At 47.3% G+C, this 24320-nt stretch overlaps 1 protein-coding gene across 2 annotated transcripts in view; it reads right to left on the minus strand.

Moving 5' to 3' along the window:
• The window catches only part of FAM171A1 (family with sequence similarity 171 member A1), a 135733-nt gene extending 112574 nt beyond the window's left edge, over positions 1–23159 (minus strand). Inside the window, exon 1 of one of the 2 annotated variants that reach the window (XM_045466432.1) lies at positions 22827–23159. In XM_045466432.1, coding sequence (XP_045322388.1) covers positions 22827–22923 — 97 coding nt within the window. In that variant the 5' untranslated portion in view covers positions 22924–23159. The remainder of the gene's footprint in view (positions 1–22826) is intronic. The other variant, XM_045466431.1, reaches the window with a different exon arrangement.
• Between the last annotated feature and the right edge of the window lie 1161 nt (positions 23160–24320).

Below are 24320 nucleotides of genomic sequence, written 5' to 3' on the forward strand. Positions count from 1 at the left end.
AAGCTCTGCACACCTTGTCAGCTACTCCACAGAGCTGGAGACAACCCGGGATATACCTGTGCTTCTGAGGATGCCCATGAGATCCTCAGGCACATCACAGAGGCAAAGGGACCCTTATGCACAAAGAGTCAGACGCCGCTGCCCCCCCAAACAGGGGGAGGTCCACATAAACAGTAACAGTAATGACAACAACAATAACAACATAACGGACGGCTTCTATCTCCGTCTGACTTCTGAGTCTGCCACGCTCAAAATCCTGCTCGGATTAACCCCGTGATGTCAGCATCGGGACCACAGGGACTATGTCCGGGATTTGTAGGCCCGCCCCCAGAGGTCCTGATCTGTGAGGCAGGGCCCAGGATTTGCATATTTAACTAGCATCCCGGGATTCAGATGCAGGAGGTCCTCAAGGACACTCGGAGACACAGTGGTGGGGGGTGCAAGCCACAGGCGGTCTGCTGACCAAACCAGCCCACTTTACCCCGGGAGTCACCCCTCAAGACTTTTGTCATCAATCCTTCGTTCTGTGCAGTGCGTTGATGTAACTGTAGTGGCGTTAACCTGGGACGGTTAAAGTGATGAATGGAAAGTCGAGTATAATTAAATGCCAGCACTGACTGTTACGAGCTTGTCACACGCAGAATGGCAGAGCCAGGCTGCCGATTTAGACTCTTTGCCAGTCAGGGTGCCTCCTAATTAGTTCTGCAACCGTATCCCGTTGCTAAAAGTCTTGAGGGGTGATGACAAATGGCAATAAACATGACTACAGCTCCCAGAAAATTTTAACCCCAATTTGAGGGACTCCAGGATGCCAAGTCTGACCCTCTCCAGTCCTATTTATATATGATTTTTATTTTTATTTTATTTTATTTTTTTTATTTTATTAAAAAAATTTTTTTTTTCAACGTTTATTTATTTTTGGGACAGAGAGAGACAGAGCATGAATGGGGGAGGGGCAGAGAGAGGGAGACACAGAACCGGAAACAGGCTCCAGGCTCTGAGCCATCAGCCCAGAGCCTGACGCGGGGCTCGAACTCACGGACCGCGAGATCGTGACCTGGCTGAAGTCGGACGCTTAACCGACTGCACCACCCAGGCGCCCCTATACATGATTTTTAAAATGCATTCGGCACACACATGACTTTCTGACCATTTGGGCCATTACGTGAACAGCTTAGAAACCCAACCTCAGAGTCATGGCCCAGAATTAAATCTGCCTTGTGTTTACTCCGTAAGCAGAGGTTCTGTCCCTTATCTGCACGTGGACACTCGGGGAATACTTCAAGACAAGCGCAAAGATGAAAGTCAGCATGTCTCAACTCTGGCTGACACAGAATCAGAGCGGAGGGCTTTGGAAAAACTACCCATATTCAGGCCCCCCTAGACTTCGAACTTAGAGTCTCTGGGGTGAATCCTGCTGATGCTCCTGGGTAATTATAACGTCCACCCAGGGTTGAGCCCCACTGGGAATGCTTGTTCCTCCCAAGACCGTGAGCATCCTGGAGGAGGACACGGTTTCTCCCTCTCTGCCTTTCAAACCAATACGTAATAAATTATCGCTGAGCTAAACTGAATATATTTGCATATCGGACTGTTTCCACGTCTGTAGCGGGCAAGCAGCCTCGAGGACCGAAGACTGGGTTCACGTCTGTGACCTCACCTTCGCAACCAAACAACATTGGCACAGCTGGTCCCACACCTCCAGGCTGAAAGACGTGCCTGTCACTGTTCCTCCCGCTTAATGAGGGCTGAGAAGTGCTTTAGAGGTGGGGCTGCGATTACAGTCGGCAAAGGCAGGAGCCTTCACCAAATATGAGGACGTCCCTCGGAAAGTCACCATGACTGAAAGGAGAGCTAAAAGACGGTTAATCCCAACAAGTGCCTTCTGCTGGCAGTAAGGGTTGCCAGATTTAGTGACCTCAAATGTAGGATGTCCCGTTACGCTTGAGTTTCAGGTGACCGACAAATAATTTTCAGTGTAATTATGTTCCATGCACGATTTGGGCACACTTATACTGAAAATCTATTCACTGTGTGTCTGAAATGCCACTCAACTGGGTGTCCTTAGTTTATCTGCAGCTCCAGTGCTAATGGTCCCAAAGTCAATTTGTGTGAGTTTGTTTTGGGAAAAAGGGATGGCGGTATTACAAGATAAAAACATCTGAAAACGCTGTGTTTTGTTTCCCAACAAATGCTTTGGTAGTCCCAGGCATAGGGGCTGTCTAGAATAAGATATAAGCAGAACATCCCTCTCAGTGACTTTTCAAAGAACGGGGTTCTTCAGCTCCGAACAAAGGACACAGCAGAAGAGAAACTTTCGTTGTGGGCCGCAGCTGAGCAAATTTATCAAACAAAGGAAGCATTCAACTCACACTCTGTACCACGCTCACACACGAAAATTCAACAAACTGGATGCAGAAACCAGAAATAGTGATGCAATTTTATCTGGCTCATCTTGTGATTATGAAGTTCTCTTTCCTGTTTTCGCTCCTGAGAGAGGTGGAGGAAAGGCACAGTGGAAAGAGGAGAAAACTGGCCTTACCAGATTTGCTCTTTCAGCAAAGACACTGAGGACCAGATGGGAGGCAGTTCTGGCCTCAAGGAGAGATGGACGGACTGCCCATGTGTACACACAGCTGCTCAGTACCAGGCGGGGAGGGTTTTCTGCTGTGCCCTCAGCACCTAGAACAGTGCCAGGAATACGGAGCCATCCAATAAATATTTGTTGAATGAACAGCAAAGGTATGCACACAGACTCGCGAAGGGAAAGGGGGAGCCAGAGATGGCTCCCGAAGGGGAGGATGCCTGAGGCTTTAGGAAGAGCAAAGATGAGTCAGTACAAAGCACTCGTGCAAGGGGGGATGAGGGGGTGGGTCCGAAGGTGCAGCACAGCGAGCATGTTGGACAACCACGAATGAAGACCCCTGGCCAGTACAGCCCAGGTGGTGCTCAGGGGGAAGCAGGGAGGACTGCCCTGGGGGCGGTCGGGGGAGATCTGGGGGTCCATCAGCTGACAGCTGGCAACGGGCCCCAGTGTAGAGCAGATGCTCTGAGGGGTTCAGGGCTGGAGCCCGAGGTCACAGCTTTCTCTCAAGAGGAAGAGGAGGAAAGGGGAAACCCGATGGGGACTGAGGAAGGGCAGCCCAGGCAGGAGACCAGCCAGGAGACGCCTCTGCCATGGAAGCTGGGGCCGCATGTCATGGAGACGAAGTACCAGTGTCAGAGGAGAGCAGGCCGGGGAATGAGCGCTGGCTGTGGCAAAAGGGGTCCCTGAGGAGTGGTGGGGGAGGGGGATGGGCAGCAGAGGGTTACAGGGTGAATATGGGGGTGAGCAAGTGGGGACACTGAGTGTAGACCGCAGCACTCCTGGCAGCGGAATGGAAGAAATCGTACGTGGGGGCTCTGGGGTCCGGGGAGGGGCTGTTTCACAGGTATGTCCCTCCTCGTGGGGGGAAAGGCCTCCAGATCTGCTGAAGATGAGAGACAGAGCCACAGGCTGGGACGTGCTGACTGCACAGCTCTGGGCTCAAAGCTGGAATGTGATGGGCCAGGCCTCGGGGGTTTTCTCAACCTCCTCCCTCTCCAACTCCCTCCAGGAACCTGGTTTGCGGCCGACAAGCCCGGCCCAGTCGAGCCTAGAGCTCACTCCTAAGCACCCAGGCTCTCATCTGGACACGTGGTTACTTCTTCTGGAGGCAAGGAGATGAACGTTTCAAGAGGAAAAGGACGGGGGCACCCAACTCTACCTCCTACTTTTAAAAGCACAGAACAGAAATACATACAACCCTCGTGAGGTGGAATGTCAAATGCTCACACGGATCATCATTTTACCGGCCCCCTGAAGGTCTTCTGGGACTCTGCAGGCAGCCAAGAATCTCCAGGGAGATAAATTACAAAAAGGCCACTTAGGAATTTCATTGCCTCAGCAGGGCCTCACCTACCTTCCACACAGGAACGGAGAAGAAAACACGGCTGGGGCGGCAGGCACAGCCTGCTGCTGGTGTCTGAGTGTGGTGCAAAAGCCATGTCTTTCGAATAAAGTGACTCAGAAGTCTAGTCATTAGTTAGCCCTTAAAAAAAAAAAAAAAAACAACAACTATGGGTGAGGGGAGCCTGGGTGGCTCAGTCGGTTGAGCATCCATCTTCGGCTCAAGTCACGATCTCACTGTCTGTGAGTTTGAGCCCCACGTCGGGCTCTGTGCTGACAGCTCAAAGCCTGGAACCTGCTTCAGATTCTGTCTCTCCCTCTCTCAAAAATAAGCATTAAAAAAAAAAATTATGGGGAAAAAAGGGACTCTATATCTGAGTAACAGTGGTCAGCTATTCTTTATTTAAACAAGCCCAAACAGCAGGCAGTAAGTGACTTATTCCAGATGCAATCCACACAAAACTAAAGATCATATGCTAACATAAAACCGATAAAAATGTGCAAGCTTTACTGTTTATAACACCCGTACTCCATTTAAAAAGAAGGTACAGGTTCGGAAGCCTGGGTGGCTCAGTTGGTTAAGCATCCAACTTTTGGTTTCGGCTCAGGTCATGATCTCTCATGGTTCGTGGGTTTGAGCCTTGCACCAGGCTCTGTGCTGACAGGGCAGAGCCTGCTTGGGATCCAGTCTCCCTCTCTCTGTCTGCCCCTTCCTCACTTGTGCTCTCTAGCTCAGAGTAAGTAAACAAATTTTAAAAATTATTAAAAAGAAGGTATAAAAAGATAGTTCAGTGTCAAGTATAAGCAAGAAACGGAATGGCATCAGTGTTTCTATTGCCCTGAAATAGTTTTTACTGGCTTAAAACTATATGCAGCACGGCTGGAGACGGGCCGCAGGCAAATTAAAGATAATCGAACCAAAAGTCACTCAGAGCTACGCAGGGTTTTCATTACACAGTTAGTACATGATGAATGAATATTTTAATTGTATGAATGAAGTAACGGAGTGGGAATTCTTACCTAACAAAAGGCCCGCAATTCCTCCTAAGTCACAAGTGATGTGGGTTCCGCCCCAACACCTGAACATATTAAACCAGCTACCTCTCTTGAACGTAGGCTTTGAATAAGGTGAGAATACATTTTCTAGGTAGCTTTCTTAAACCGCAAGGCTAAAAATCTGAGGAAAAAGTAGCCAGATTCAATTGATGGCTTCCTGGGTCTGCTTCTGCCTGTCCCTAAATATTAGGACAGGACGGGCAGTGAACAACCTCACCTTTTTTTTTTTTTTTTTTTTTTTCAACGTTTATTTATTTTTGGGACAGAGAGAGACAGAGCATGAACGGGGGAGGGGCAGAGAGAGAGGGAGACACAGAATCGGAAACAGGCTCCAGGCTCTGAGCCATCAGCCCAGAGCCTGACGCGGGGCTCGAACTCACGGACCGCGAGATCGTGACCTGGCTGAAGTTGGACGCTTAACCGACTGCGCCACCCAGGCGCCCCCAACCTCACCAATTCAAGTGTGGTCCAGCGACCAGCAGCATGGTAGGAGTTACAGCATCTTAGGGGCCACACTAGACCCACTGACCCGGAATCTGACAAGACCAGCAAGTGATTCGTATCTGCTTTCAAATTTGGGAAGCAGTGGTGAGAACTGGCTTTCTGTTTTGGCTCCCCATCCCAAAGGTTCCACGGAGCCTGGGCAAGTAGCCTCAGAAAGTTATCAAGTACTACTTTCATTATATTGCGTTTCACTTTATAACTTCTTTCAGTTTTATTTCACCTTTGCTCTGAGCCATAAAGCTGTCTGCCTTTTCTTTATCCATTAGCCTTAATTCTTCAAAGTAATTTGGCTTCATGCTAGCACCTAAAACAGTGTCAATTTTAAATTATGTATAGTAATAGGCTAGGAGGAAATGGAAAATATTTCCCAAGTTCAATTTTAGATAGGATTATATAATTTTTTTGTTTTCTCTTTCCTCTTTCCCTCTCTTTGTGTGTGTGTGTGTGTGTGTGTGTGTGTGTGACAATTGCAATGGGCTTATTAGCAAACCTGTTGGGTTTCACAGCAAGCTAGGAAGTCACTTAGAGCACTACCTAGAAAAATGACATGTAATTAGAAACAGAAGGAGCCGGGGCCGGTGCGGTACACAGCACAGAACAAGGCCATAGGCACACAGCTCACACTAAAGACAGCGTTCTACAACAGGCCTAGGTATGCGTTTCCATCTGAAACAGCAGTCCCACTCACTGAAGAGTTAACTGCATCCACGAAATTGTAAACTGGAGCAGTGGGGATCGTGAGTCTATTTTATACTGTCTGACAAGTAACAGGACAGGATTAATAAATATCCATGAATGAGAGAGCGAATAGCACTTAAACTGTACGTTCTCCCTACCACACTCTGCCCCTTCCCTTTCAATTCCTGCAAAAGCAAAGAGAATCCAACGAACCTTCCAGCCATTCCTGAAGCCATTCAAGAAGCCACTCCCCACATGGAGACGCCTCTACCATGGCTTCCATGAGGACCACTGGAGGAGCCTCCTCTGGGCACTAGGTCCCTCGCACCCCATCCCAACAAGAATCAGCATCAGCTTCCTTATCTCAAACGTTTTTAGTACCTGGAAAGAGACGCAGTGCAACGTTCAATAACCCCATGTAAACTAAGATCTGGGTGTAAGCGGTGATGTTCAACAATTTTCAAAGTCTCTTCCGCTGCTAAAGTTGCCATTGAAGAGTTTGAACTTTCCATACCCTTTTGGCTGCTGTGGTGGGGCACTTTCCCTTAACTCTACTGGAAGAGCAGAACAAGAGTGAAGAAAAGAAAGTAGGGGCACCTGGGTGGCTTAGTCAGTTCAGTGTCCAACTCTTGATTTCAGCTCAACTTATGATCTCACAGTTCGTGAGATCAAGATCCACGGTGACAGCACAGAGCCTGCTTGGAATTCTCTCTCTCTGCGCCCGCCCCCCCTCTGAAAAATAAATGAATAAACTTAAAGAAAAAAAAAAAGAAAGTAGGAGTACTTGGGTGGCTCGGTCTGTTGAGCATCTGACTTTGGCTCAGGTCATGATCTCATGGTTTGTGGGTTTGAGCCCCACGTCGGGCTCCATGCTGACAGCACGGAGCCTGCTTGGGACCCTCTCTCTCCCTCTTTCTCTGCCCCTCCCTGCTCGTGCTCTCTCTCTCTCTCTCTCTCAAAAATAAACAAACTTAAAAAAAGACAGTAAAGGAGCTCAGTAACAAAGGCGACTAACTGTGTCCTCAATAAATTCCATGAGATTAGCAGGGGCTAGAGTTGAGACGAGTGATACTGAGAAAACCAGTCCCTTTGATGTTGGGATATCTGGCTGAAGACTGACCAACCGTGCAGAATCAACGAGAAAAGGGGATGTGTAATAATTCGGGTGAGGAAGATAGATGAGACAAGGCGCCCGGCTCACAGACCTAGAAGAATACCCACTACTCATTATGCCCCTGCAGGAAGCAGGAGACAGGAGTTTACCAGCAGCTCAGCAACTCCACTGTCATTTTGCCAAAAAAAAAAAAAAAAAAAAGTCTTTTTCAAATGCTTTATAAACTACAAAAAAGCTACAATTCATATGGATGGTGGCGTGGCCCTGGGAGTGCCTTCCTCCCCTTCTCTGTGTGGTTCCTGCAGGGGCATAATGAGTAGTGGGTATTCTTCTAGGTCTGTGAGCCGGGTTCCTAGCCTTCAAACCCCACCTCACAAGCCACTTTCCTGGGAAGACTCCCTGACTGCCCAGTTAGTTATTTCCTCCTCCGCATCCCTCTATGCTTTGCTCCTCCCTACAGTGGTTTGTTTATCTGCGCTTCTCCCATAGGAGCTCGAGTTCCTGAAAAGTGGGGGCTTAATTATCTTTGGATCCCCAGAGCATGGAACCATAAGAAGTGACTGATAATGCCCACTTTCATTATTAAATATGTGAGCTCTACTTGGCAGGGAGCATGACGGCTGCCCAGAAACTGGGTGGCTCAGACTGGAGAATCCCTGAGCAGAAATCATGACTGAAACAGTGAGTGTGAGTGTCTAAAGCAACCGAGAGAGACACTCTAAGAGAACAGAGGAGGAGCATGTATGTGGGATTATCATCTCCATGCCGTACCAGTGCATGACTTCAAGCCACGCTCCCCCACCCACATGCACAGAAAGGAATAATCTCTTTCCTGATACCTCTCAGGATTATGAGGAGTAAAAAGATAACGGACCTGAAAGCACTTGAAAATCTGCAATTTAAGAAATTAGTATTATCAGCCTTCCGGTGGTGAAAGGTAAGGACAGGAGAGACTCTTTGCTGGGTACACGGATGGGTGGATGGGTGGATGGATAAAGAGTGGTTCATCTGCCATGAAGCAGCTAAGAGGAAAAGAAGTTTAAGAAGTATCTAACTTGCCAGGCCTTTCTCTCATGTAAACGTCTCCTTAAGGATTCTGAATTTAGAAATGGGTAGATATGGGGGCGCCTAGGTGGCTCAGTTGGTTAAGCATCTGACTTCGGCTCAGGTCATGATCTCACAGTTCATGGGTTCGAGCCCCCCGTCAGACTCTGTGCTGACAGCTCAGAGCCTGGAGCCTGCTTCAGATTCTGTGTCTCCCTCTTTCTCTGCCCCTCCCCTGCTCATGCTCTTTGTCTCAAAAACAAATAAACATTAAAAACAAAACAAACAAATGGGAAGATATAAGCAGGGAATAGTTCCACCTTAATTAACATGTTATCTAATTAGTGCACATAAAAAAATATCCTAGTCTGAAAGCCATTAACTCCTTTCTCTTGTTTACTTAGCATTTATGTATTACTTTTATGTGTACTGATTTAGAATGTCTCAGTTTAATATTTAATGCAACATCTAATAGGTTTCCATTAAGACACTGAAATCTTTATAGGCAATGATTTTATTTTTAAATTTGAAAAGGCAAATGAGGTTCAAGATGGTAAGAAAAAAAACAAAACAAACCTGTTTCAAACAGTAGTGGGGAAAGAACACAATGGGAGACTTCTATCAATTTTACCTCTAAGTCAAAATCTACGTTGCGGCACAAGAATCAAAACACAAAGTGGCGTTAAAAGTCATTTTAACGGTTTGTGCTGCCATGAGGTGAGCGAGCTGAATTAAAGGATCACTTTCTAAGGTTAATTTCACTAGGCAGTCTTTAAGTTTACAGTAAAGGAAAAAACGTACCCACGAAACTGTGCACTGAGTATATGCCCCATGTGCCAAGTGAAAGTTTTGGAAGGAGAGACCTAATTTCGCCACAGCCATACTGGTGACATTTGGACAAGCGGTGGACCGAGGGGGCTCTGCACAGACAGCCTGGAGAGCAAAGCTACGTTTTAAAAGGGCTCCCTGTGCTCGCAGATGGGCTGTAAACTTGACCAGACTGCAGACACTGTCCTCCACCCTCACCAGTTGAATGCATTAACTTTTCTATTCCTTTCCCATATGCTTTATCGCACATTCAAAAACATGGACAGCAGATGGTAGGTAACAAAGAAAGAGATCAATCACCCAAGCAAAAATGGAAAAACCTTGTTCTAAAAGAGACATCTAAAAGCCACTTACCTCCAACCTCCCATTAGATGGGAATATTTTAATCGAGTGACATCAAACGCAAGTAACTTCTTTTAGGTCATCCTTGAGCAGATACCGCCTTTTCGTACTGCGATATTTGCAATAATGGACTTGCATTTATCTAATGCTATTGTGCTTTCCTAATTTGGAATAACCACAGACTTCCTTAATATCAAAAACATAATAGAAGGGGCCAGCAGCTCCCAGAGAACAACTTTCTATCACAGTAAACACTGAATAAACGCAGGGCTCTGAGATTCCATACTCAGGAATCAGAGGAAACAAATGTATCTCATGAGTACGGAAACAAGAAAACGTTCTAAGTTTGGAAAAAACTTCTCTTTTTATGAAATCTCTATTTTAATTTAAACAGAGGGGCTATTTATGCCACTAATTCTATCTGTCTGTGCAGAAGTTCACAGAAACTAGACAAAGGGCTTGAGGAGAGAAGCTTTACTAACAAGGCAACAGTATATACAGCGGGGAAACCGGACACAGGTCTCACTGTTCTTTGCACGGATATAGTTTCTAAAAGGCAGGCGGCTCAGAAACAGACTAAAAGTTAGAAGAGGCCACATGAGGGAAGAAACAGAAATGAAAAATAGAGGACCTGACTCAAACACCCACTTTTTCCCTAATCCCAGACGTGGATCTCTGGAATAGCCCAGCCCCACAAAATCTGCAGGTAGACATGCACATTCCCTTGAAGTGTCAAATGTATATTTGTGTAGGTTAATGGCATAAGCAAAGGATAGAAGGAAACGATGCTATCTTGTCTAAATTTCCAAAGGATATACCCAGTCATTAGGGGAGCTTCTTCAATCTCAAGGAATTTCATTTTCTCCCATGCTCTCTTGGTATGTTCAACTCTGATTCAAAGTTTTTCTGGCTTTTGTGAATGAATACATTTGGAACTGTACTATCTTAACTGATTAAAAGAGGCTATTAGAATATTCAGAGTATTCTACTTTTGAGGAACTGACTCAATACACTACTGACTCAAAAGGGTTATTAACAAAGTATCCCAAGAAACTTCCTAGAAGCTGCCTGGTCATGAAGAGATCCTGGCACTTCTTTGAGTGTACGGATTCTTACACGTAAATGGCATATACATTTGGTTTCCTTTAAAGAGAGTAAGTATCAAAACAGTCCTGTATAATCTCTAGTCCTATATTAACCTATCTAACCTGAGCAGTATGTAAATGTTAGACTCTGGAAGGGTTACTTTTCTTTTTCTCTCTCATTCCTTCTCTATCCTGACACACACACACATACACATCCTCACGTACACAGATGCACAGGCATGTACCACGGCTTACTTGGTAGGTATGCAATAACGTGGTTCTACACGATCAGATGGGAAATTCAGTGAGGAGGTAATGTGGTCGTGTGATAGACTTTAATTATCAAAGAAAAATTAAAGCCTGCATAAATAAAACATTGTTGAGAATAAAAATAAACATAATGGTGAAACAATTCTGATTTCTAAAAGTGCTCTAACACAGCTCAAAAACTAAAGCCTGGAAAACTGTAGCTGGAAAATGAAATGTATGCACTGCATTGTTAATGTATCGATCTAGCCACCTAATGTATATTTTAGCCCACCAAAATGGCTAAAACTAAAGAAACCAACACCACCAAATGATGGTGAGAATGTGGTGCAACAGTAATTCTCACACATTTTTGGTGGGAGTATAGAAAAATATGATGGAAAAACATCTCGCAGTTTCTTGAGAAACTAAACATTCACCTACTTATAACCGAGAAACGTTGGTTTCTTCCCAAGAACAATGAAAACATGCCCAAAGAATGAACAAATGTATAAAAATGTTCACAGCAATGATATTAACAACCAAAACCCAGAAAGGACTTGTGTGTCTATCCAGAGGAGAATGGATAAACTGTAAGATATTCACCCAGTGGAATACTATTCATGGCAAATAATGAAGCCAGAGTATGGAATGTATGATTCCATTCATGTGAAAGTTCTACAACAGGCAAAAAAGTAACCTATGGTGGGAAAGATCTGAACGGTGCTTGCCCCCAAGCAGCAGAGGCAGGGATTTACTGGAGGGGGTACTGGGGGAACTTTCTGGAATGATGGTAATATTCTGTATCAAGATGGGACTTGGGTTCGCACAGATATACACATGTCATCACTTAAGACTGGTGTATTTCCTTGTATGTAAATTTTCCTCTGGGAAAAAGTGGAGTACTGAATCCTAATTAATGATATGCCTGCCATTGTACTGGGAGGAAAGTGCGTATATTTGACACGTACTTTAAAATACATCAGTAAAGGGGCTCCCGGGTGGCTCCGTTGGTTAAATGTCTGACTTCGGCTCAGGTCATGAGCTCACCATTCCTGAGTTCAAGCCCAGCACTGGGCTCTACGCAGATAGCTTGGAGCCTGGAGCCTGCTTTGGATTCTGTGTTTCCCTCTCTCTCTGCCCCTTCCCGCTCAAACTCTGTGTCTCTCTCAAAAATAAAGAAACATTAAAAAAATTTTTTTTAAAAAGAAAGAAAATGCATCAAAAAATAAGACAGATTAATGGATAGGAAGATGAACTGATAGGGAATAAAGCAAGAATAGTAAAATGGTAACTGTAGAATCTAAGTGGTGAGTATGGGTATTCACTGTAAAATTCTTTCCATTTTTTTTATATGGCCAAACATGCTCATGAAATAAGTTGGGAAAAAAAAATCTATTACAGTGCCATAATTAGCATCATTTAAAACTTTATTTTCAGGATCATTGTATAAGCCAAGAGGAATGAATAAAGTCTTTTCAAAGAGTGAAAAGGATTAAAATTCTGCAAGTAAATTCAAATACCAAATAAACACCAGTATTTCACACTTACTTCAGAGTGAGTAAAGCCCTCACTTGGTGCCATAAGGAGAGCAAGGGCATCCCATCATACTTTACGGATCCAAACAAACCTGCAGGACTATTTTACAAACAACCACATCCTTCCCTACCTCCAACTCTCCAATTGTTGGGTCCTAACAAGTTTCTCTTGTTATATAAACAGTCTTGCCAAAAACTAATGGGCTCTGAACACAAGCCAGGAGATTCCCCCAAGCCCAGCTGGGTGTTACCCCAAATCCCACCCTGCTCGACTGGACCTCCCTCAAGAGCTCAGGAGAGGTACTCATGGGAGCTTCCTATCGCTTCTACACATCTGGACCCCACACAACACAAAGCACAGAGCTCAGTTCTCAGGAGCCGCTCAGAAAATGACCGTTCGAGGTTGCTTTCCATGGTTCAAAGGCTAACAGGGACCACACAAGGGAGGTGATTTGTCTTTTCAGCATAAAAACGACCAGGCCTATTAAGAGTCCCTTATTTATGCTGGTAAAATGCCACAGGATCAAAATTATGAGAAATTATAATTTAATCCTCCAAATCTTATGATAGCACAGTCTGAGGGCAGGGGGCAGGCTGCCTACGGTCACACAGTGGCCTCTGCCAGTTACTGTATATTTACGTCTCACGGGAACGATATGAAGATTAAAGAAGATAATCCATCCAGGTACTTAGCATCATGTCTGGCAGGTGGTAAGCACCCAGTGCACGTTAGCTAATTGCCATTATTATTCTTCACGTTTCTGTGAAGGAAGCAGAGAGTGTCTGCCACTATTTCACAGATTTAACATTAAATATAAGAGATCCCATAAATGTTTACCATTCAGTGAACTCAGTAAATCACAGTTATTGAAACAAACTTCACTTTCAAGTTCTCAGAGACAAAATAGGAAAACTCAGGACGACTTTAAACATGGCATTTGGGATCCCACAAGCTGTCTTAGGACTTCCTTGTGTACGAGTCCATGTCAGAGTTGTAAGGTCCTGGCGCAGGAAAGGACAGAAGAGACACTCGTCCAGAGCTATCCTCGGGACTCGCCAAGGGAAGGCACTCCACTGTCCTCCCTCCCGCGCTCACTGACCTCGACGGCAGGGAAATCTGCCTCCCCATCCTCCCTGCCCGGTGACCCCTCGTCTACATTCTGGCTACACCAGGCAGGAGCCCCCAAAAGGCATCTGTACCCTCACCCCTGGAACCTGCGGATACGTTAGGTCAAGTGGCAAAAGCGACTACAGGGGTGATTAAGGTTATGGACTTTCCCGGATTATCTGGTGGGCTCAACTAATCGCATGGGCCCCTTTCAAAGGCAGAGAGGTCAATCTGGCTGTGGTCCGAGAGATGCAGCAGCAGGAGAAATCGGAGAGAGATCTGAGGTGTGAAAAGCTGCCCAGGTGCTGTCGCTGCGGCTGAGCAACGGAAGGGGCAAGGGGACAAGGACTGCAGGCAGCCTCAAGGGGCAAGGAAAGAGGAGCCTCGCCTGGTATCCACCCGCAAGGGGCTGCATTCTGACTACCACCTGAATTCGTGTGCAAGCAAATTCCTCCCCGGAGCCTCCACAGTGGACTGTGGTGCAAAGGACGCAGAGCACAACCCCACTCGGGCACTACAGGGGCGAAGAGGGGGAGCGGGCACCTCATCCACTGAGGCAGAGCTCCCGGTAACGGCTTGGATAGCGTGGCTCACCTTAGGGACTGAGTTCGGCTCTGTCAAAATTACACTAAAAATCACATTAGAGGGGCGCCCAGGTGGCTCTGTCAGTTGAGTGTCCGACTTAGGCTCAGGTCACGATCTCGCAGTCCGTGAGTTCGAGCCCCGCGTCGGGCTCTGTGCTGATGGCTCAGAGCCTGGAGCCTGCTTCCGATTCTGTGTCTCCCTCTCTCTCTGCCCCTCCCCTGCTCACTCTCTGCCTCTCTCTCTCTCTCAAAAATAAACATTAAAAAATGTTTTAAAAATTACATTAGAAACCTTTCCTTCAGTACAAATTCAGGAAGTTTTCCATTCAAATCTGGTGCTCAAAAAAGTCAGTCTAAGCAAGTGAAATGCTCATCTGATTTGGAAATAATTAACTTTCCTCCTCAAGCTCACATTTCTCTGTCCCTGTGCAGTATAGCTTAAGACAAAACAAAACAAAACAAAACAAAACAAAACAAAACAAAACAAAACAAAAGGAAAAACCCACCTTTTATAAACTCAATGCTTACTTCAAAGGTGTCTTCTTCTAAAAGCCAGCTTTTCCTGTTCTGCCTGCTAGTCCCCCCAAATCCAAAAGATCTTGTCAGTTTTCATATCTGAGTATGTGTTTAAATGTTACATAAAATTAAGGATTCGAAATAGTGGATGAACATATCAGATCTATATTTGACCACCTTATCTCTCCACTTAAGTAAATATGAGTTTTAACCTAATTGTCCTGTAACTATTATTTCAGAGCTTCATCCAACAAGAGTACCAACATTTCCAATCAATGCTGTCACTGCGTAAATATTTGATTCCCAGTAGGACATCTCTTAACCTAATTTATAACCATTAAGAGCACGGAGAGATGTCCACATGCTTATACTCTCTAAAATAAAACCTCCTGTGTCCCATTGTGGATAAATCCTTGAAACATCTAGAAATAGACATCACAGCTTATAGCTGGACGTTTAGTCAGACAACTGTTAGTAGCTTTCACCTTTACTCAAGAGACTCTTGCCTAATTACATAAAAAAAAAAAGTCCCTTGGTGATGTCCTTCTTAATTTATTTTTCCATTTGTCTTCCAGCTGGCCGAGGATTTCTAAATAATCAAGCTTACCCCAAAACATGCTGTCCCCCCCAGCCTCTTCTGTCTAGTAGGTATTTTGCATACTTACATAAGTCTTCACAGGGCGCATGCTCGTATGGAGGGTTGTAAGAGCATAAAGAGCGGAGCAGGAGGGTGAAGGGAAGTGAGGACGCACAGTGGTCATCCAGGGGTGATGAGCAGAATGTTCCAGCTGGAGAAGGGGATTTAAACTGGTGAAGCAGGGGGCGCAAAGGTTGGAGCAGGTGCATGAGGAAAGGCAGCAAAGTCATCAAGGCCAGACTTAGTAATTTAGACTTTACATGCCGGGCAACAGGAAAGGATTAAATGTTTTTCTGCAGGAGAGAAACACGAATACGATGGCGTTTGAAGAGGGACGCGTGGAGAGAGCCTGGGTTGAAAAAAGAGACTACAACACGGAGAGAGAGAGAGAGAAGACAGGATGCTTTCAACAGGTGCCTTATGAGGGTGAGGATACACGACCGTGAAAGTGAGGAGCGAGTGAGGGAGCGTTTATGAGACACAACGGGAAGGGAAGTGTGACGCCTTCACGTGAGGCGAGGTCTTAAAATGACCCAGTGGTTCTCTCCCTTTCTCCGTTCCTTATTTACCTTTAGACCAAGGCCCCGAACTTGACAAGAGCCAAGCTCCTCTCTGTTCTTGAGTTCAGTTCCCTGGGAGAAGCCTCCAACCGGGACCCTTCACCCTCCTCCTCTCAGCCCCTGAGGTTTGAATCCCCACCTCTGTACCAGAGGCCCCATCAGCTGCTCCCCGGGGACCTGTCCAGCTGTCATATAGCTCCCCTCTCTAGGCTACACTGGACTGAACGTTGCTCCCGGTGAGCTAGAAACTGCAGAGCAGGCAGTTTTGCTCCTCCTGTGCTGCCCAACAGGTGCAGTGCCCAGGTGCTCCACACCGCACCGCCCTCTGTCCGCACTGGGGCCCATTCGCCGACGAGAGGCACAGGTATCAGAGGCGGGGCGCCCAGCCCGAGACAACACGCAACACGCGGGAGGCCATTCCAGGGGGAGTGGTCCCCTATCCTCTCATTATACAAAGGCACTGGTGGCGCCCTTCGATCATAGCGGCCTTTTACCCCATTTAGTAACCAAGAGACAGATTTCAACAAAAATTAGAGCCAAGTTTAGAAGCAAGCAAGACTTCTAAAACTAGCTTTTGGCAGGGGACTTGGGGGGGGGGGCGCGGTTCTGTATTCTCCCTGCAGATATGAGTAAAACCCACTCTAGAAGGAACGCAGAGGATTTCATGCACTTTGCTTACAAATAAAAGTCACAGCCCACGGAGTGCATCTGGGGAAAAAAGTTGTTTGGTGATAGTGGGGTGGGGGAGGTCCGTGAGGTACTCCCCAAGGATCCTCACCATGGCTCCAGTTTGGCAGACTTTTGTTAAGAAGATGCAAAAACTCCACGCGCTTCTCCAAACGTTACCTTCAGTAGCTGCGGTCCCCCCAAATGGCCCATTACCACGGTGCCCTTATGCTGGCTGTATGGGTGCCAGGCTCTCTTCACAGTTCTTGGGGGTCGGTATCTGTATCAGTTTCCTATTGCTGCCATTAACAAATTACCACCACTCAGGGGCTCAAAACAACATAATTTTCCTGCTTACAGTTCTGCAGGACAGAAGCCCCAAGTCAGTCTCAACTGGGCTACGGTGAAGATGTCAGTGAGACAGCATTCCTTCTGGAGGCTCTGGGGGAGAATCCATTTCCTTGTCTTTTCCAGCTTCCAAAGGCTGCCTGCATTCCTTGGCACACGGCCCTTTCCTTCATCCTCACAGCCAGCAGTGAAGCATCTCCACTGTCTCTCTGTTCCCCTGGTCACATCTCCTCTCCCTCTGATCTCCCCACTTCGCTCCGGTTAAGAATCCTTGGATTACATTGGCCTATCTGGATAATCCAGGTTAATCTTCCCATCTGAAGACCCTTGACTTAATTAGCTCTGCAAACTCCCTCTTTCAGTGGTTATATATTCAAAGGTCCAGGGATCCGGACATCGCCATCTCTAGGGGCCATTATTCTATCTACCTTCCACAGGATGTGTGTGGGGAGAAAGCACTGTGACCGCAGATCACCTTAGTTTTCTCGGCCTGAGTTTCCTCATCTCCAGAACAAGGAGGATAAACTTGACCTCAAGGTTCCTTCTGTGCTACACAATTGCGTCTATCTTGATCTAAAGACATCTCTATAAACGTGCCACATAAAAGCACCCGTAAGACTACTGACTGTATAGACTACAAGGTAGACAAACGGTCTAAGGAGACGTCCAGATTTTGAGCCTAGTTAACAGAGAACTTAGGCTGTGCTGGGCTGGGGGAGGTTGAAAGATGAGGAGTTGGAGGCAGACACAGTGTCCTGAAGGGGGGACGTCCAGTAGCTTGTCGGATAAGAAGAAAAAGAGCCAAGACATCATGTCAAAGCCAGAGGGAGAAAAATTGGAGTCATCCACATAAAAGGATTTAATTACTGGAATCCATGTGGATTAAATTCTGTAAGGGGTAAGTGAAAGAAAAAAAAAGAGCAAATGTTTGCAGACGGACTGGAAAATGGCAAAGTCATTCCAAAGAGCTTGATCAGAGGAAGGTGGAATCACCTTAAACATGCTGACTGAACTGTTTTGTGTTTAGGGAGCTTATTATGAAGCCTTTCTAGAGTGGTTAATTGCCTCACGTTTTGCCTATTTACAAGCTGCATTTTACAAAAACAATGGTTTACTTAAAGTAGGACACACGTTGGGGTCACACCGTACAATTGTTTAAAAAATTATTTCAGGAGCATCTGGGTGGCTCAGTCAGTTAAGCATCTGACTCTTGGTTTTGGCTCAGGTCATGATCTCACAGTTTTTGAGTTTGAGCCCCACACTGGGCTCTGTGCTAACAGTGCAGAGCCTGCTTGGAATTCTCTCTCTTTCTCCCTCTCTGTCCCTGCCCTCCTCTCTGTCACTCTCTCTCAAAATGAATAAACTCAAAAAATTGTTTTAAAAAGAAGAAAAAAACACTATTATTTCATACAATTAACTGGTCTATTTAGAGTGCTGAAGCTTAATTAAAAAAAAAAACATCTAGGGGCACCTGGCTGGCTCAGTTGGAGGAGCATATGACTCTTGATCTTGGGGTTGCAGGTTCAAGCACACACTGGGTGTAGAGATTACTAAGAAAACTAAACTTAAAAAAATACACTTAAAATACATTCAGTTCCATGTTTGGTGGAACTGAGCATTTAGCCAGTACTGAGGTCCTTAAAAATCCTTAAGTTATATTCAGTAAAATCAAATGAAAATGACTTGTTTCCAATTACTTCTTTGTAACTCGATCAAACTATAATATTATTGAAATATGTGATGATTTCCATTAGGCATGTTTCACGCAAAGTACGGGAGGTGGGTGCCATCACAGGACAAATTTTTCCATCTAGATTTCTGAAAATTTTTTATACAATGTTTCCTTCAGTAATATACACGTCTGTGGTCTGACTTATTTGCGTGTGCCTTTTTCGTGTGGAGTATTTACTAAAATAACTAAATTAGTATTCCCCAACAAGAATACAAATGTACGGTCTGACTTACAGAGATATTAGAAATGTCTTTAGAACAAAGAACTGACTGAAGCTTAGAAAGTACTTTCATTTGCAACCTACTACTTGAGAAATCTACCCAATTTCCCCCCTTTTTTGGTCGGAATGTTAAGCATGAAAGCCGTATGTTACGAAGTGTTACAGGGAAAGTACAAATAGGACACAAATATAAACCCATAAAGTCATCTCAAAGCCTCTGCCAGAAATTACCTAGATGCTGCTGTTGTTTTTCCAACAGCGTTCCCACACCTGGTGTGCAACAAAGTCCAGTGGCCTCTGCAAATCCAAGCTCTACACTTTCCCAGGACGTGAGCCCAGGAGTTTTATTTAGATGTTATGTTCTCATTATACCATCAGCATAAGTCATGCCTGTTGGACGATCCTCCTGATATTTTCCATCGCTCCGTGGGTTTTCAACTGATCACGGTGTTCTAATAACCGAAATTTGAATTTGCCAAAGAACAGGCCTCTCGGAGAGAAGAAAGACAGCCAACCATTCACCTCCAATGTTATGACAGATTGTAGCTTTTCTGAGATGAACATAAAGTTAGCACATCATTGCAAAATACATCACTATTAGATAATGAGCAGCAAAATAAAGATCATACAATTTAAGTCTGAGCATGAAGTCCTTAACCTAGCTCTGACCTTTCTCTTGGCACGTAAAAACAGTGCTGGGCTTCAAAAATATCTCTATGGAGTACATCTGCACAGTTTGCTGCGCTCCAAGGAGAGCCCCCTCTATTAAGCCAGCCTCAATACACAGCTGTCTAAGAGGTTAAGAAAGTAAAAATTAGTCAGTACTATTGAATAACAGTTTCTGTAAAATTCCCAGAAAAAAAAATAGACACTATAAATACTTTAGAGAAACTTCGATGAGAACAATGAAAACATGCAATCATATTCTAGAGCTAGTTCAAATTCATGATTCGCAAAGCAAAACTTCACGCTGACAACCGCTGTCTATGAAAGCCCTTTGCTGGGTCAAAGTAGCTACAGTAGAAAGAATCTGGAGCCAAATCTTAAATTTTATCTTGAGTACAATTCATTCAATTATCTTGAATACAATTTATTTGAATATCTTGAGCAAAGCAATGCCAAGGAATTTTGTAGATGTTAATTGCCTTAGATGAAGCTACGCTCATTTAATACAGAAGGTGTCACTTAGTCCCAGGAACGTAACTGTAACACCACTGTAAACCATACACATTTGTGTGTTCCAGTTCTCTGAGGAGTTTTTCCTAAGTCATTTCTCAACCCTGTTGGTGCAGAAGGTATGTGTGCAATGCACGTTCAAAGTATGATTCAAGTAACCATTTGTATAATAAAAGCAAAACTCTTACAAATTAGGTTTCCGAGAAGGTAAACACTGAGGATTTCCTCTAAAACTTCACCACAGTGTGCTATAGTGTATGCTATTAACTGTCTTCAATCCTTCGCTCATTCAGCGCTACCTGAGCACCAACTAAGTTCAAAACAATCTACAACCTGTGGTGGGACTGCACAGTGAAATCACATGTAGCATTTTTCTTCACTGTGCATGAGATCCAGGAGATAGAGAAGAGGTGAATTTAAAAACTATGTTACAGGGGCGCCTGAGTGGCTCAGTCGGTTGGCAGTCCAACTTCGGCTCAGGTTGTGATCTTGGGGTTCGTGAGTTTGATCTCACTGTTCGTCAGTTTGAGCCCTGCGTCAGGCTCTGTGCTGACAGCTCAGAGCCTGGAGCCTGCTTCAGATTCTGTGTCTCCCTCTTTCTCTGCCTACCCCCTCATTCGTGCTCTCTCTTCCTCAACAATAAATGTTAAAAAAAATAATAACTATGTTACACGCTGAGTGACAAGACTGGGTTCAAAGAAATCAGTGGGGGTAAGGTTACTTTCCAATGTCAAAGGAGCAACCATCCACTCTCCTAAAAACGGTCCTAGCTCAAAACCTAGGTGACAGTGAGGCCCTGACTTCTGGTAGAGCTCCTGGGCTCAACACTTTAAAAAGTCATTCTACTTAATGGCACTAATTGTGGTGCAGGGGGGCAGGGGGATGGGGGGGCATTCCAAGGCACTTAATCCTCCATTCAAACCATCCCATAGACTAAGACACTTCAAACCATGGTATCAATATCCTCATTGGTTGATCATTCTTCACCCGCTTCATAGAATATTCCATTTCTGGGAGTTTGGTTACCCAATCTCTGTCTAGTGTGGTCCTCACCCAATTGCAGCAGTAGGTTTTGTTCATGACTTTTTTTTTTTTTTTTCAACCGAGGCCCTGTCTTCCCCTATTTTATAAGCACATGAACTTAATATTTCCATATATTCCTATTTCAAATGCAAAAACACTCAACCCATTCTTTGGAATTAATGGCCTCGTTGAAACACAAATATCATAGTCATTAAAATAGCTGATTCAAAGAAGCAGTAGAATATTAATGAAAGAGACTATAATTCTACACCGATGATCTAATGTTCTAAACATTCATTTCCTACTGAAGAGACATATGGGTCTTTTTGTACCTTGTCAATGTCCCCCTTTCCACAATATACATTACTAAATTTACACACAGTTCATAACGGTTCTATTATATCATAGCTACAGAAAAAAGCAAAGCAGGAAAGAGATGCCAGCAAATGATACAGCAAGAGCCCAATGCGAAAACCTTTGGTACAACATGAAGGTAACAAACTAAACCCAGACCACTACGGTAGAACCTTCCTTGCCTGTCATAACATTACGGGCGGAAGCCCACCCACGGCTCTCTGCTCCCAGGCAATCCAAGCTCTGAGTATTTGTTACAAGGGAAGGAGGTTATTAGCATGAGGAAGAGGGAGGAAGGCACGGTCTGTGCTAGAGGACGGTGTGCGCGGGGATGAGGCGCTCCTCGTTCATTGCATCCACTGGGCAGACCTTACAGGACACACGCCTTTCTGCCAGGAGAGGACAGGGGCATGGAGTCGGTGGGCGGAGGGTGGGGGTGGGGTGGGGGTCTACACCGCTGCAGGGAAACCCTCTCGCGAGCCCAGAGAGGCCCGGGGGGAGGCCGGGCACTGGATCCGGTGTGGGTGCTGATGCTCATTTGCGGCGGCCTCACTCACCCTTGTGAAAAGGCAAGCAGCAGAGAAGCACTCAATTTTGTCCCCTCACACGCGTGCAAAGGAAGCTTCGGGATCCCCTCCAAATAAAGTCTTATTTTAAAAACAAAAGACAGGCTTGTGGCCACTCTCAGAGGCGGCCACATTACTCCCAGGTCTGGAAAGCAGATTTGCAGAGGCCAAAGATGAGACAAAAGGCAGGAGCTGGCGACACACAGACCTAGAAATGATTTTTTTTTTTTTTCTTTAATGATTAAGGCCTCCCAGTTCTGTCTCCCCTTTTGGGGATGATTCTTGGGCCGCTGAGCAAATCCCTTAAGGCCTGGAAAAGACGTCGGACGGGGAGGAGAAGGAGACCCCCAAACTTTCCCAAACTGTGGCAGGCTGGTGGCGGCCAGCGGCCGCGGACCTCGGGTCCCAGGGCGCCGGGGGCACCCGAGAGGCAGCGGCCACCCCCCCCCCCCCCCAACACGCCACAACAAAAGGGCCGAGGTCAGCCTTCGCGTTCCGGCTTCCAGGACCCGAGCCCCGAGAGGGCAGGGGGGGGGGCCGGGAGGGGGGAAGAGCGGGCGGCGGCGACCCCGGGGCGGCCGCTCTGGCCGGGGCGAAGGGGAGGATGGAGCCTCGTGTCCGCGCCACGGCATAAAGGGAAGGACCCTCGGAGGCATGCAGACGAGCCCCCCGAAGCAGCAACAGCTGGTGCCGCCCGCACCGCCTCCGGCCTCGGCCGCGGACCCCGCAAGGAGCCTCTGCCGGGGGCGCCTCGGCGGCCCCGGGCGGCGCCGCCCCCTCGGGAGCGGGGGTGGGGGGGGGGCGCCGCAGGCCCGGCGGCCGAAGCTGCGGCCGGGGCTCCGGCGGCCGCCGACACAATGCGGCCCGAGAGCCTCCCCGCCCGCCGCCGCCGCTGCGGCAGGCCCGCGGCCGACACAAAAGCCCACCGGCCGCCGGCCCTCGCGCCTCCCGGGCCCCGCCGCCGCGCACCGACCTTGGGCTCCGGCGCCGGGCTCCCGCAGCGTCTTGGTCCCCGCCTTCCAGACGTTGCAGCCCAGCAGGCAGAAGAGGAGCGCCGCGGACCTGCTCATCTCCGCGCCGCGGGGCCCCGGGCGGCTCGGGCTCGCCGACCACCGGGACGGAGCGGCGCGTCAGGGGCGGCCGGGCGCCGCGCCTCCCTCCATGTCGCCTGGCTCCGCGCGCGCCGGGCCCGCCGCCCGATTGGCCGCGCCCCCGCCCGGCGCGGCGCCGGGCTCCGCAGCCCACGGCCGCTCCCTCCTCCGCGCGCCCCGGTGGGTTTCCCCGAAGAGCCGCGGCGGCGGCTCCGCCAACTCTTTAACCCCTTCGTGCCCTGCCCCGCGCCCCGCCCGCGGGGCGGCGCCCGGGCCCCGCCGTGGTGCCACCTGGCGGCCGCGGCGCCGCGCGGGGAGGGGGCCGCGCGCCCACGAGCCCCGCTCCCGCCCGCGCCGCGACGCCCCCTGCCTCCGCCCGCGCGCCCTCGAGCCTCCCCGAGGGCCGCGAGCGAAACCTTTGGCCCCGGGACAGCCCCAGCACCCCACGTTCCCCGCTGCTTTGAAGAAGAAGAAGAAGAAGAAGAAGAAGAAAAAAAAAAAAACACCTGTTTTTCGAAGCTGAGGCCTTCGCACCTGTTAACCGAGGGTCCGAGGGTGGCATCTGGGTCTCGGGGCGTGGCCTGCCTCAGTTTCCTCGGTATAACGCCACCTGCAGCTACTCAGGTCCCGGTCCACGTATGTTCCCCAAGGTGGACTTGACGCCCAGTGTTAAAAGTCAGCGGAAACAGAATCTCGACGCCTGTATGAACTGAAGTAGGCCCTCTGTGCCGCAGTGTTGACGGACGAAGGGCTCCAGGTAGAATGGCGCTGGGCTAGTTAGAAGGTTAGGGTCGGGAGGGAATTTACATTTCCGTGTATTGAGGGCGTGGGTAGTTTTGTTACTTTTGTTTTGTCTTCGGGATACATGATCTAAGGGGTAGTGTTATCCCCATTTACAGATGAGAAAATAGAGGCTAAGGAGGGTTAAGGAATTTGTCCAAAGTGCACAGCTGGTCAGTGGCAGAGCCAAGGCTGAGAGTCTGGCCCGAAAAATAGTCTGGCCCGAAGGCTAAAAGCTCTTCACAAAATCCTCAGGCTTCCTTTAATCCTAGTTACACCCCTCCACCCCCACCCCAATTTCCCTTCTTCCGTCTATATGCCTTCCTCCACACACCCCACATGTGCCCCCTGACGGCCCCATCTCCCAACCAGCACTGCAGTGACCCTGGGACCTCTGTGTGGCACCCAGGCTCTAAGGAAATCCACAGCAGTCTCACTGTCTGCCCAGTACTGCCTCCAGAACACCAGGCCAGAGGAGGGTTATTTCTGTGATTTTATTAATTGGGCATTAAAGCATGGCAGGCAGTGTACCAAAAAGAGAATGAAGGATGGCATTTGCCCAGTTGGCTTATGATAGACAAATCACTGTGAGACAC

The sequence above is a fragment of the Leopardus geoffroyi genome, chromosome B4, assembly GCF_018350155.1.
Source record: "Leopardus geoffroyi isolate Oge1 chromosome B4, O.geoffroyi_Oge1_pat1.0, whole genome shotgun sequence".
NCBI classification, from domain to species: domain Eukaryota; kingdom Metazoa; phylum Chordata; class Mammalia; order Carnivora; family Felidae; genus Leopardus; species Leopardus geoffroyi.